Below are 11,406 nucleotides of genomic sequence, written 5' to 3'. Positions count from 1 at the left end.
GGGATATACTGTAGATAGGAGATAAAGAGAGATACAGCAGTCCAACATATCTGGTTATACTTGTCTCATGTTCTTTGATAGAGCCTGCCGAGTCAGCAGCCAACCAAAGACTAACACACACACACACACACACACACACACACACACACACACACACACACACACACATTCACTGTGAATGAATGCATGCATGCTGTACGACCACAACTGCAGTCCACGGTTATGAAAGGGAACATTCAGAAAATGCAGCAGCAGGCAAAAAAAAACTAAAAACTAAACGAAGCGAGTAAACGCTCGACATCTTTAGATGATTAATGTGAGATGTTTGAGTCCTTTGAGTTTCAGTGCTGTCATTTGATTTTGAGTGTACACAGGTGGCGTGTGGCTTTTTGAAATCCTATTGGTCTGCTAAAGGTCACAACTGTTGATTACCTATTTGTAGTTACAGTATTTGATGTGAAGTTTTGTCAAGCTGAGAGGTTTCACCCTGGTTTTACTGGGACAACAGCCACCGACAAACTTCGATCAAATCAACAAGGCCACACAGTTGAGTAACTGTTTGAAGGTTGAAAGGAAAAAGTTCACAAAGTCCCTTACAGAAAAAACACATGGATTTCACATGCCATGATTGTCCACATGGGGAACACGCTGTTTGGGAACATTTGCATGGTGTAATGTGTGAAGCCAGGGTAGATTCCCATATGAAAACGTTTCCACATATTTAAATAGTTACAGGAGGCTCTCGAGCAGCCGTGGCTGCGGGCACACATACTGTACATACTGTACTCTGCATGCTCACTGTGCATTCAGTTAATATGGTGAGTATGTAGTTGTGGTGAAATCCAGTAACGTATTAAACTCTGTACATTAAATAATTCACAGACATATATTATAGTTCCCAGATAGTTTTCTCTGTGTCGCTGCTTCGCTCCACTTCTGTTCACACGCGTGACCTTTGTCTGCAGTATTTCCCAACAGAGCTGTGTAGTTTTTTGAATCGCTCACTAAATAAAATTAGAGTCAATAACTAATGCTGTTCACGTTGTAAACAAGCGCAGCCTTTGCCCTTTGGATCCAACCTTTAATGTTTCCTCATGTCCAGTGAGTGGGTGTGTTATACTGATACATACATATATACATACATACTGACACATATGGTGGTTGTCAGCCACAATTCAGTCAACGGAGAGGTTTAATATGAAGTTATCAGCCGAGTGTTTTTTATCTATGTGGGCCCGTTGGTGTTCAGACATGTTGGATTCACCAGTAAAGTCTTAACACACAGTATGTCGGCACAATGCACCGCAGATTAACACAATACTGTTTACAATGGGAGGCTCTGACGTCTTTTCTGTCAACTCAGGATCCTGTATTTGTTTTGACCTGACCGGCTCAACCTACAGCTCCTCTGTCCACACGAGTCCTGATTAAAAAGAGCCCTGTGACGACAGGAGTACTCAACATCGGGAGGAGGATATACAAACTATTTCAGTCTGAGACCAGTTTATATGCGTCTTTATCTACCTTTAAGTAAACTGTTTTGACCCTCTGTCTATTTTACATTGATACCATGTGTTATTTCAAACAGGTTAACAGAGATCAGTTGTCTTTGAAAGTATTTTTACATGTTTTTCAGAAGAATCTTTATCTCATCAAGGGTCACTGGTTCATGCGCACTCTAATATAATTATATGACTTAGATTAAAAACAATCAAAAAATAAATATCATGAACCTTCATATGTGTACACAGGGGCTGTTAATTATTATCTGTTACCTGCAGTTTGTCATGGAGAGCCTTTCTTTACTCCACTTAGAACAACAGCGCCACCCAGTGGAGGCAGTCATGACCTACAGGACAAATATAACTCAAGTTTTATATAATGAATTGTCTTTCAATATCGAGTTGTGTTGATGTCTGTTACTCTAAGTTTTGGTGGAAAGTAACTATAGCACTGTAGCCTACTGAAGTACAGTTTTGGGGGTACTTGTACTTTACCTGAGTCTTCTGACATCTTAAAAAAAAAAGTGTAGTCGAGGTTGCATTTCAGATGAGTTGTTAAGAGCTCCACCAAATTAAAAAAAAATTTCCCTCCAAAAGAGAGATTAGAGAAAAAAAAAAATCCCAAAACTAAAGATTTATTTATACATCAGATCTTTATTTTTTCTTCTTTCCTCTCCCAGTAATCATCTTACGACCTCAGATTTATCTGCTGTCCCTGCTTATAAAAATGGACATAAAGTATTTCAAAATAGTGCTACTGACACACTGACGCTTCACTATTAACAGTCTCATGATGTCATAATCATGAATAAATCAGATTGACCACACCAGCACTTTTACTTTAATACTTAAACTAAATTTTGCTGTTAATTCTTATGAAGTAGTATTTTTCCTGCAGGACTTTTACTTGTAATGAAGTATGTTTGCATAACTTTATTGGGATTTTTACTGAAGTAAATGATCTTCTTCCACTCATGTCTACTAGTTTTTTGGCTGTTTTAAAAAGTGACATGATCTCGTTTTGCCAAGCAGCCCTGTGGTATGCTACATCATATCCCACCACCAAGTGTCTTAAATAAATACAAATAAAGAAGAGGACACTGTACTCTAATGTCATAATCAAACTGAGTTCAATTTAAAGTGCAAAGTCATTTTAAGGTTAGTCTGAGCACTAAATCTGATTTAGGATAAACATTGAACATTCTTCATATGTTGCTGAGTATGAATTATTGAATAAATGATAGAGATTAATAAATAGATATAGATTTGTGATTACTGTAGCTCATGTAGGCTGACATGCATAATTTCTGAATATGAATCAACGCTTTTAGTTTTAATTTATAATCATTATGTACTATTTTGCCAACAGTTCAGCACAGAAACTATCTTCATACATGGATTCATTTCTCTCAGTAGGTTTGTGTCTTTTATACAGTCTATGATTTGTGCTTTAAGGCTTTTTCCATATTTCCTTTTGCTTCTTCTGGTAAATGAAACGCCCAACATGCTTTTTAATAAATAATTATATTTTTTTTGGGGGGGGGGGGGGGGGGGGGGGGGAGAAGAACTACAAATCCCAGAATGCAACGCGGCGTTTTATATTAAAGTGGGAAAGTACGGAACCGTCTGAAAATGCTCTTCACTTTCATTTTCGCTTTTTATGCTGAGTAACTGTAGGTAGTTGTCCGTGTCGTTCGCGGGGTTGAATTACACCGTTTAAGAGTTCGTTCCTCTTTTCTTTTTGCTTCGCTGAAGTTGAGAGGCTTTTGCAAACTTAATTAAATCCCTATTTTCCCGCACAGCGTCGACATGGCTTCTCTGGATATTCGCCTCGGGTCGAAGAAACAGGTGAGCGTCTCTGTCCGCTAGCATTCACTGTCGTCGTGTCGCTGCGAGTTCAAGCGCACTTTCCTCCCCGTCGGTCCGGCGGGTCTGCGCGTCCGCGGAGCCGACAGGTGAGTTTGCGTTCAGGTAAGCGCTCGCTTTGGTTACCGGTCGGACAGCGGGGATCAAACGAGGTGAGCTACGAGGTAAATTAGCCGCTGCACGGCCTGTGTCAATACGAGCCGGTCACGCTGTCAAAATAAAAGCGGAAATGATGAATAAACTTATAACCTCTTTGTTCCAGGTGGACGACTTCGGCCAAAATCTCACTAAGGAGGTAATTTATCTGATGATTTATTTTTTTTTCCAGCTGTCCCATTAATTTAATTGCGTTTACATTATTTTTTTTTTTTTTCTTAAACAGGCAGAAGTGCTGGTTTCAACCTTTTTCCCCCAGAAGATTGAAGAGCTGCAGATGCTCCTGAAGGTATCAGTCTGTTACTGCACGAGTCTGTGGGGTCCTGAAGGGGTCTTTACAGGTCATGTGAGGGTCTTAAGCCTAATGAATAACAGGCAGACCTCCTTCTATGATGCACAAATCTGCAACTGCAGCCAATAAACACATCTGGATATATTTTATAACAATAATAATAACATATTTGATTTATGTAGCACTTTTCATGTTTAAATGATCAAAAACAACACGTATACATCCGGTGGCAAAATACGCCTGAGCCTCACTGAAGCCTCACATGTCGGCTGCACCAGTTCTCTCCTGTGAAACCGCTGAGTGCTTCACAGCGACTGTTTCTGTACTCAGTCTGTTAAGGTACACGTGTACCCCAAAGGATTACCGCTACTCATCGATGTGGACTGTGTCGTGGGTTCTTTGTATTTGTAGAACAGCCCTTTTTTATTTTATTTTTTTATCACTATTGAACTTTATCTACCGTATTTTAAGAGGCATGGCAGCATGCCAAATGCCCCCATGTCATAAAAGTTAATGCCCACCCTCTCTGCGTGTCACCTGCATGGGATTTTGTTTTCCCCGGAGTGTCGCCAGAGACATCCAGCTCTTTAAATACATCATATTGCAAATGGCGTATTACAAAATCAGCAGCTTCAGGCTCGGTCGTCATTGTTTTACCTCATTTATGGTTTGTCGTTCAACAGACTTTTGTTCAGGAGAAAATCGTTGAGATTATTCCGTTCAAACTTCATCTTTCTCTCTGTGATCTGTCTTTTCTGTCAGACATCTTTCTGCTGCGATGACCTGGCTTCCTTGAAGGCTCCGCTGGACATCCCAATCCCAGATCCAGCTAAAGAGGAGGCCAAACGCAAGAAGAAGGAGGAGGTGGGTACCACACGCTGTCGACTGTTGTCTCACAATCACGCGTCTCCATTAAAGGGTTAAAAATGTTTTGGTCTGTCATAATTGAGATGATTTAAAAAAAATAATTTTTAATTACATGTAATTTGTGAAGAGAAACTTGTAAATGTGAGAAGACATCGAGAGAGAGAGTTAAAGAGGTTGAATGAATGTCGATGAAATAACTTTTAACTGGTTTCATAACGAGGAGCTTTTATTTTCCTAACCTCTGAATTTCTTCAGGATTGCAGCACAGAGCCTCTCGTGGGGTCCTCGGCTAACAGTTTATATTTAGTGTTTCATTACATGAAGACGACGCACTGAAACGGAGTCTCCCAGTTACCACGGCAACCAATTACTCTGTAATTTCCAAGGGCTGTTTTTACAAAGTGGCCGTGAATGGGCCTTTTATGTAGGGTGGTCTGTTGAAGGATATAAATTGCTGCCTCTGTCCGCTGTGTATTTTACTTGTATTTCATCTTGTACGAATCATGTGAAGGTTATTTTTCTTTGACTAATACTCAAAGAGCAATCTGCAAAAGATAGAAGTATGCTGCAGGCGCTTTATGCAGCATGAATCATCACTGACTTCAAGATGGGGACAGAAAGTCATTCCTAAGTGTAAAATAATTGTTCTAATCATATTTTGTATTCATCATTTATACAGATTTCCTCTTTGTTTTGACTGTTTCGTGGCATACAGGGATTTAGAGCAGAACAGAGAATAAAGTTGTCGTGGGTTGGAAGAATATTTGGGATCTTTCTGCAGCTCTTGTGAAAAAACTTGAATCTGTCTGAGTCCTTTCAGAAACCCCGTTCAACTGCAGCAACGAGGTTAACCGTCTTATGCAAAGGAACAAAATATCAAACGTCTGCATTTAAACAGCAGTAGGGGGAAAAACAATAAGCATGAGAGTGAGCTGCTTGACCGAATGCCTTTTGTTCTTGTGTTGCAGAAAGAGGCCAAGGAGGAGAAGGAGGGGAAGAAGGAGAAAGACGGTGATAAAGATAAAGATGACGAAGACTCAGGTAAATAGGAAGACGCAGATGGTGATGAAGCTGATTAAAGGTGGAAGATATGATGATCCCGTGCAGTGGTTGTCAAATATTGAACTACACTGTATTTCTTTATCAAGGAAACTTTAATGGGGAGAAAACGGCTACAAACACTTCAGGAAACCATTATTTGCAACACGTCGTTGTTTTTTTCTGTATTCCCTCACATTAATATTAAATCTGAGGACTCTTGCTGATGCTAATGAGAAGGGAAAAACCAGTTAAGGCGTTGTTCACACATCGATTAGCTAATTGTAACTAATTGGTATGTACATGGTCTGTAGAGACGTAGGAAGCTACTTAGAAAGCAGCTCAGGTGACTCCTCATTAACGCTGGGGATGTTCTGTCCTCCAGGGCCTCCCTGTGGTCCCATCTGCAGCAACGAGCGGGTGGAGAGTCTCCTGCAGGAGGTGAAGCCTGAGATCCAGACGCTGAAGGAGAAGCTCAACACGGTCGGTCTAACGGTGTCTTTATTCTCAGAGCTCCATTTTATGAATCGGTCCAACTGGTTAACTAAAAGCAAAACGTTCCGCATGTGAGGAATGTGACTTTGTGAGCAAATGAGTTTATGTAACCTCACAGGCCACCATTCATCATTACGTACATGAATAGTTATGATGTGTGTTTTAAATGTGACTGTTGTGGATTTTAATAGCAGGACTATGATGATTTGATGCATTTCTCTTTTTTTTTTCCTGTCAGGTGTCGATGTGGGTGCAGCTCCAAATTCCCAAAATTGAAGATGGAAACAACTTCGGAGTGGCCGTACAGGTCGGTAACTCTTCACAACGCAGTGAAAGACTGAAGTAAAGTTTGTCTTTGGGGTGAAACTGAATTTTGTATCTTTGTCCAACAGGAGAAAGTGTTCGAGCTGCTGACCAACACGCGCACCAAGATCGAAGGATTCCAGACTCAGATTTCAAAGTAAGAGTCGCAGCAACATAGCTAATGAATGGGAGATTTTTTTTTTTTTAATCTTTATCTATAATACCTATAATGAAAAGATACTGTCGCTCCCACTAGCTGATTTGACTGGTCATGTCTCTGGTCTCCCTCATGAGAATTTAATGCTTGTAAATGTGTAAGTGTGATTCAAAAGCACCCTAATACAGTACAATAGGTTTAAAACGTTAAAAATGATATTTGGTGAAGTAAAACTTGAAACCCCGTCTGGGTAGAAAACCTGCGTGCGTCTACAGGAAATGTCAAGACTTCTCTCGGTGTGAAGTTTTATTATTTATTCAGAGCGCTCCATCAGGAAATCTTGACATCGGTAAAATCAGTTTGAGAACATGCAACATTCGAGAGGAGAAACAACACAGATTTCTTCTTACAAAGTCGGACACAGCTTGAAGCGTTTAAGGGCCTTTTCACACAGTTTCAACCAAAGTTCATGTTTTTGTTAGATTGTAAACATTTGATCCGGTTAGTTTTGGTTTCACAAGGTAGCTTTATGAGCACACTAAAGAACTTTGATTGACATCTCTCCGTCCTGTGGTCATCACCTCCCTGAACCTGACGGAGATTGGTTTGTAGACGATTGTGAAAATTGAATGAGCAGATTTCTCTCGTTAACATTATAGTATTACTCTTATGGCATCACTACGGTCCGACCAAATCACCAATTAAATACTTTGTCTCCTCCTCACATGTTACTGCTGCTCATTTTTCCTCCTCTGTGGTTTAATAAGTGATGGCAGCCTGCCTCAATGTCCCGTGATTTGGTCTGAGCCGTCCCAAAAAGTGATATCAGTTTGCAAACAAACGATTCGATCTGGACCGAGATCGCCTCTTTTGATGTGACCAAATTCGAGCCCTTTGGTTTGGATGTGGTTTCTGAGATGTCAAATTTGTGTCTCTGAGGTTTAGTGAGGTTGGTTTTAACGATAGATTGAAATACATCCTGTTGATGACTGTTATGAATCTGTGATGAGTGACACCTCTCCGCCCCTCTTTGTTTGTCAGATATTACAGCGAGAGAGGAGACGCTGTGGCCAAAGCCTCCAAACAAACCCACGTGGTCAGTGTCTCGTCTCGTGTGTCTTCATCTGCATTGTATTAGATGTAAAAGAGTGCTTTTATGTGTAAAATCCAATCTGTCATGGCAACATTTTACATCCATACTGAATGTGACATACGATTTATTTTGGATTATAAACTCACTGCTTGTTGTTTGTGCCTTCCACCGCAGGGAGACTACCGACAGCTGGTTCATGAGCTGGACCAGTATCAGTACTGCGAGCTGCGCCTCGTGGTCTTGGACATCCGCAACACATATGTAAGACACCTTGTTAGGCCTGCTTTATAAACTGTGTCACGTGACCGCCACACGTATCTATGTGGCATCTGTTGTGAATCAGATCGCTGGCATGTAAAATATTCCAGCCGTGTCCAAACAGCAACGACGCCGGCTAAATGGAATCCATTCCTTCTTAATAGGGGGGTAATTAAACTAATTGCAGTGCTTGTGTTAAATTGATTGGTGCTCCATCTCCTGTCCATGAATCAGTTTGTCTCTTTCCTTTTGGCCATTGTCCTCCTCTGTTTGATGCTACTAATAAACAAGGCATTACAGGTGACGATGAAAGGAGCTGCTAGAGATGATTGCAGCTCTTTATCTGGGGCTCGCTTTCTTCTTTTTTGTTGTACTTTCTCAAACCTTTCTAGATCTCTCTCTCTCTCTCTCCATCTCTGTGACTCACTGGCTTTATTTCTGTCTCCAGGCCGTGCTGTTTGACATCATTACCAAGAACTATGACAAGATTAAGAAGCCCAGAGGAGACGGCAAAGCTCTCATCTACTGAGACCCACTCCGGGCCACTCGCAGGCTTTTTAACAAGCTACAACCAGCGTAGTGTGACACTCTCATCAAGTAACAAAACACCTGCTCTGAAAAAAATGTCTTCATTTTCTTACCGTGTTTGCATTTTGGTTCCGATTACAAAATAAAGAAACACGATTGCTAGAAGTCTTCCTGCACTCACTTAAAGATTGTCATTTTTACATCTGCTTTTTACACCTATAAAGAAAGCAAACTGCATATTCATATAATGTCAAGAGTTAAGTTGTGTTGTCGGGGGTGTTTACAGGTAATGTACGGTACCGCAATTTTTAGGCTTTTCAAACCATCCTGAGCTTCGAAGGACAAGTTTCAAAGCCAAAACGTCATTTTCATCATCATCTACCGTTTGCGTCTGCGGGCGTGAAAAGTCCGTCTCCTGGCAAACCCGGGCAGCACAAGCTCGGTCTGAGCCGGTACCACCCCTGATACAGTCCTCTCCATCCCAGGTAGCCCAAAGCTCCGCCCAGCTGCTGCGACGGACACTTGGGGAAGTATGCAAGCAAACAGAGCAGCAGGAACATCCAAATAACAAGTAGAACGACACACAGGAGGAAGACGACTCTCAGCGGGGCTCCAGGCGACCTCTGCAGAGGCTTCCTCTGCTCCAGGTGACGAGAAAAGACGGACATTTCCTCGACAAGCAGCAGGCAGCACAAGCAGAGCATGAGGATGTCCTGGGACACTTCATAGCCTCTCCACAACATGTTGGCTCTCAGGCAGGAGGCCTTGGTCTGGTCTTCATGCAGGAGCAGCAGAGGCTGGACCGGGGAGGCGGAGCTCTGGAGGTCCTGGGCAGGTGCCACGGGTTCGTAACAGGTCCCCGACGCATCCTCCAGCAGCATCAGGAGGCGCCGACATCCCCACGACAGCAGGCCCACGAGCCCGATCCGAGAGAGGTGGCGGAGGGAAAGGGAAAGAGATCGACGAGCTGAGAGGGAGAGGAGGAGGACGAAGGAACCTGTGAGGATGCAGGTCCAGCCCCAAGTGGACTTCAGGAATTTCCTGTAAGTGTTGAATCAGAGAATCATTGTTACACGGAAAGTCTCTATTTACATGGTCAAAACACGGCAGAATAATGTAACATACAATCACAGTTTTATCTCGGTCAAATCCACAGGAGCTTTACAAAGTCCTTCTAGTAGTTATATTATTATTATTATATTATAACATGCTGTACATCATGTATTACATGCAGGAAAACAATACATTTGTTGAAGTAGAAGGTAAGTACAACTTTAGCAAGTATATGCTTGTGACGTTCAAATAAGACTGTAACCATGGCGATAACTGCCGGATTAATATGCACGGTTTAAGATTTATTCAAATAAGGTCTGGAAATTAGTTGTCTTTTTAACTCTTGAAATTCAGTCAAACCTGTTGCCTTTCCAAAGCATAAAAGATGTTTGCTGATGAAGTTATTTGTAAGGGCATTACATAACCTCACTAAAAATGTACTTCTGTAGTCGGGTATAATCTTATACAAAATATACAAAAGCAAACGGGGCAGTCAATATTAATATTGTACCGGGGGAGGGTTCTGCTATTGGCAGCAGACCAACCACACACACAAATATTTTACAAACAATGTAATACAAATAAACCTTGATAGATTAGATAAACCTTTAACACAGGGTCCAGATGACATCACTGTAATATTAGATACTAAATGATATTGTAACAATAGACCTTTATCACGGCAGACATTTTGACTTGTCATTGCGGGACAGGTGTACTGATGATGGTTCAGTGCCATTAAGTGTCCACAGTAAGTCATGACCGTGAAGCAGGACTTCCTCTGAATGTAACGCAGCCATCATTCATATGCTGTTCCTGCGATGACGAGACAAAATGTCAGTTTTGAAAACGGTCCACGGACACAGTTACATAACAACAGAGGTGAGCAGAGAGCACATTCAAAGTTTCCTGATACTTTAAGCAGGTGATTCAAATTATTTTTGTGGTTGCGCATTTTGAGTTTGACTGGTTCAGCGGGTTAGTTTCATGGTGTTTGGTTTCCATGGAAACGCATTCAGAAGGTGAGACTGAAGACATAATGCAGCCACTTTACTGATTTCCAGCCAATGCAGCTGTTTAATTGCTGTTGGTCCATTTTTCCTGAGCTCTCACCTGTACAGGTAGTTGTTGCAGTTGGCAAAGATGCTGTACTTCGACGCCCAGAAACTCAGCAGGGGCCCAAACAGAACCAGCCCCGACAGCAGGAGGTGGAAATGTCTGCTGACCAGGCTGCTGCCTAAAACTCTGGCCAGGACGTCCGTGAGAAACTCCAGCGCAGCATTGGGGAGCCTGAGGAGGAATCTTCCCGGCAGAATCAGCTCTGCAGCCGTCTTCTGTAACTTCTCCAAGCTGATATCTGAGGTGAGGCCACTAGAGGAGCTCTCAGTCTTCACATCCATGCTGATCCGCCCGGCTCGTCTTCTCCGGGACACCTTTTAGTTGTTATTTAACTTTGGCAGAGAGTTGACTTTTTCTTTTCTCGCTGTGTCCAGTCGGAGCCCCGCTGGAGTCGGCCTCACTTTGCTTTGTGTGTGAAAGGCACAGCAGCTCTGACCCGGGACCTTTCTCCTCTATCACTGTCAGGCGTGCAGGGAGAGCACATGGTTTATAAAAATACAACTCTGTCCCCTTTACCCTCCACCCCTCCACCCCCCCGCTGCTCACAGACTGAAACAGGAGATGTGGTCATGCCTGCTGCTGTAACTGACCCCATTATTTGCAAAGCTCCAACAATAGTTGTAAACGTGGTCCTCAATGAAACAGTTAACAGCTCACAACTAAATATGTGGCTTGAAAT

The 11,406-nt window shown here is 42.2% G+C and overlaps 2 protein-coding genes across 2 annotated transcripts; one reads left to right on the top strand and one right to left on the bottom strand.

Annotated features, from left to right (window-relative positions):
* The first annotated feature begins 3,111 nt into the window (after nucleotides 1-3,111).
* Nucleotides 3,112-8,723, top strand: psme1 (proteasome activator subunit 1). The gene is made up of 11 exons (XM_069151445.1): nucleotides 3,112-3,350; nucleotides 3,631-3,663; nucleotides 3,751-3,813; nucleotides 4,579-4,680; nucleotides 5,652-5,724; nucleotides 6,107-6,204; nucleotides 6,455-6,523; nucleotides 6,609-6,676; nucleotides 7,718-7,772; nucleotides 7,944-8,030; nucleotides 8,476-8,723. The coding sequence occupies exons 1-11, from the start codon at nucleotides 3,312-3,314 to the stop codon at nucleotides 8,554-8,556; spliced, it is 768 nt and encodes a 255-aa protein (XP_069007546.1). The 5' UTR covers nucleotides 3,112-3,311; the 3' UTR covers nucleotides 8,557-8,723.
* Nucleotides 8,724-8,779: 56 nt separating this feature from the next.
* LOC138199386 (fat storage-inducing transmembrane protein 1-like) lies at nucleotides 8,780-11,173 on the bottom strand. Its single transcript, XM_069151443.1, has 2 exons — nucleotides 10,722-11,173; nucleotides 8,780-9,596 (listed from the first exon to the last, which is right to left on the bottom strand). Exons 1-2 carry the CDS (start codon nucleotides 11,006-11,008, stop codon nucleotides 8,930-8,932), a joined length of 954 nt encoding a protein of 317 aa, XP_069007544.1. The 5' UTR covers nucleotides 11,009-11,173; the 3' UTR covers nucleotides 8,780-8,929.
* Between the last annotated feature and the right edge of the window lie 233 nt (nucleotides 11,174-11,406).

This window comes from Embiotoca jacksoni, unplaced genomic scaffold, assembly GCF_022577435.1.
Source record: "Embiotoca jacksoni isolate LCO1_2020_lvr unplaced genomic scaffold, fEmbJac1.0.p SCAF_17, whole genome shotgun sequence".
NCBI lineage: Eukaryota > Metazoa > Chordata > Actinopteri > Embiotocidae > Embiotoca > Embiotoca jacksoni.
This window is presented reverse-complemented; position numbering and strand designations above follow the sequence as displayed.

Excerpts from the sequence above, each read along its gene's own strand:
- psme1 (XM_069151445.1), top strand. The coding sequence starts at position 3,312 with ATGGCTTCTCTGGATATTCGCCTCGGGTCGAAGAAACAG. Across the intron at positions 3,664-3,750 it reads GCCAAAATCTCACTAAGGAG|GCAGAAGTGCTGGTTTCAAC; the intron begins GTAATTTATCTG and ends TTTCTTAAACAG. Across the intron at positions 5,725-6,106 it reads TAAAGATGACGAAGACTCAG|GGCCTCCCTGTGGTCCCATC; the intron begins GTAAATAGGAAG and ends TCTGTCCTCCAG.
- LOC138199386 (XM_069151443.1), bottom strand. The coding sequence starts at position 11,008 with ATGGATGTGAAGACTGAGAGCTCCTCTAGTGGCCTCACCTCAGATATC. Across the intron at positions 9,597-10,721 it reads TGCAACAACTACCTGTACAG|GAAATTCCTGAAGTCCACTT; the intron begins GTGAGAGCTCAG and ends CAACACTTACAG.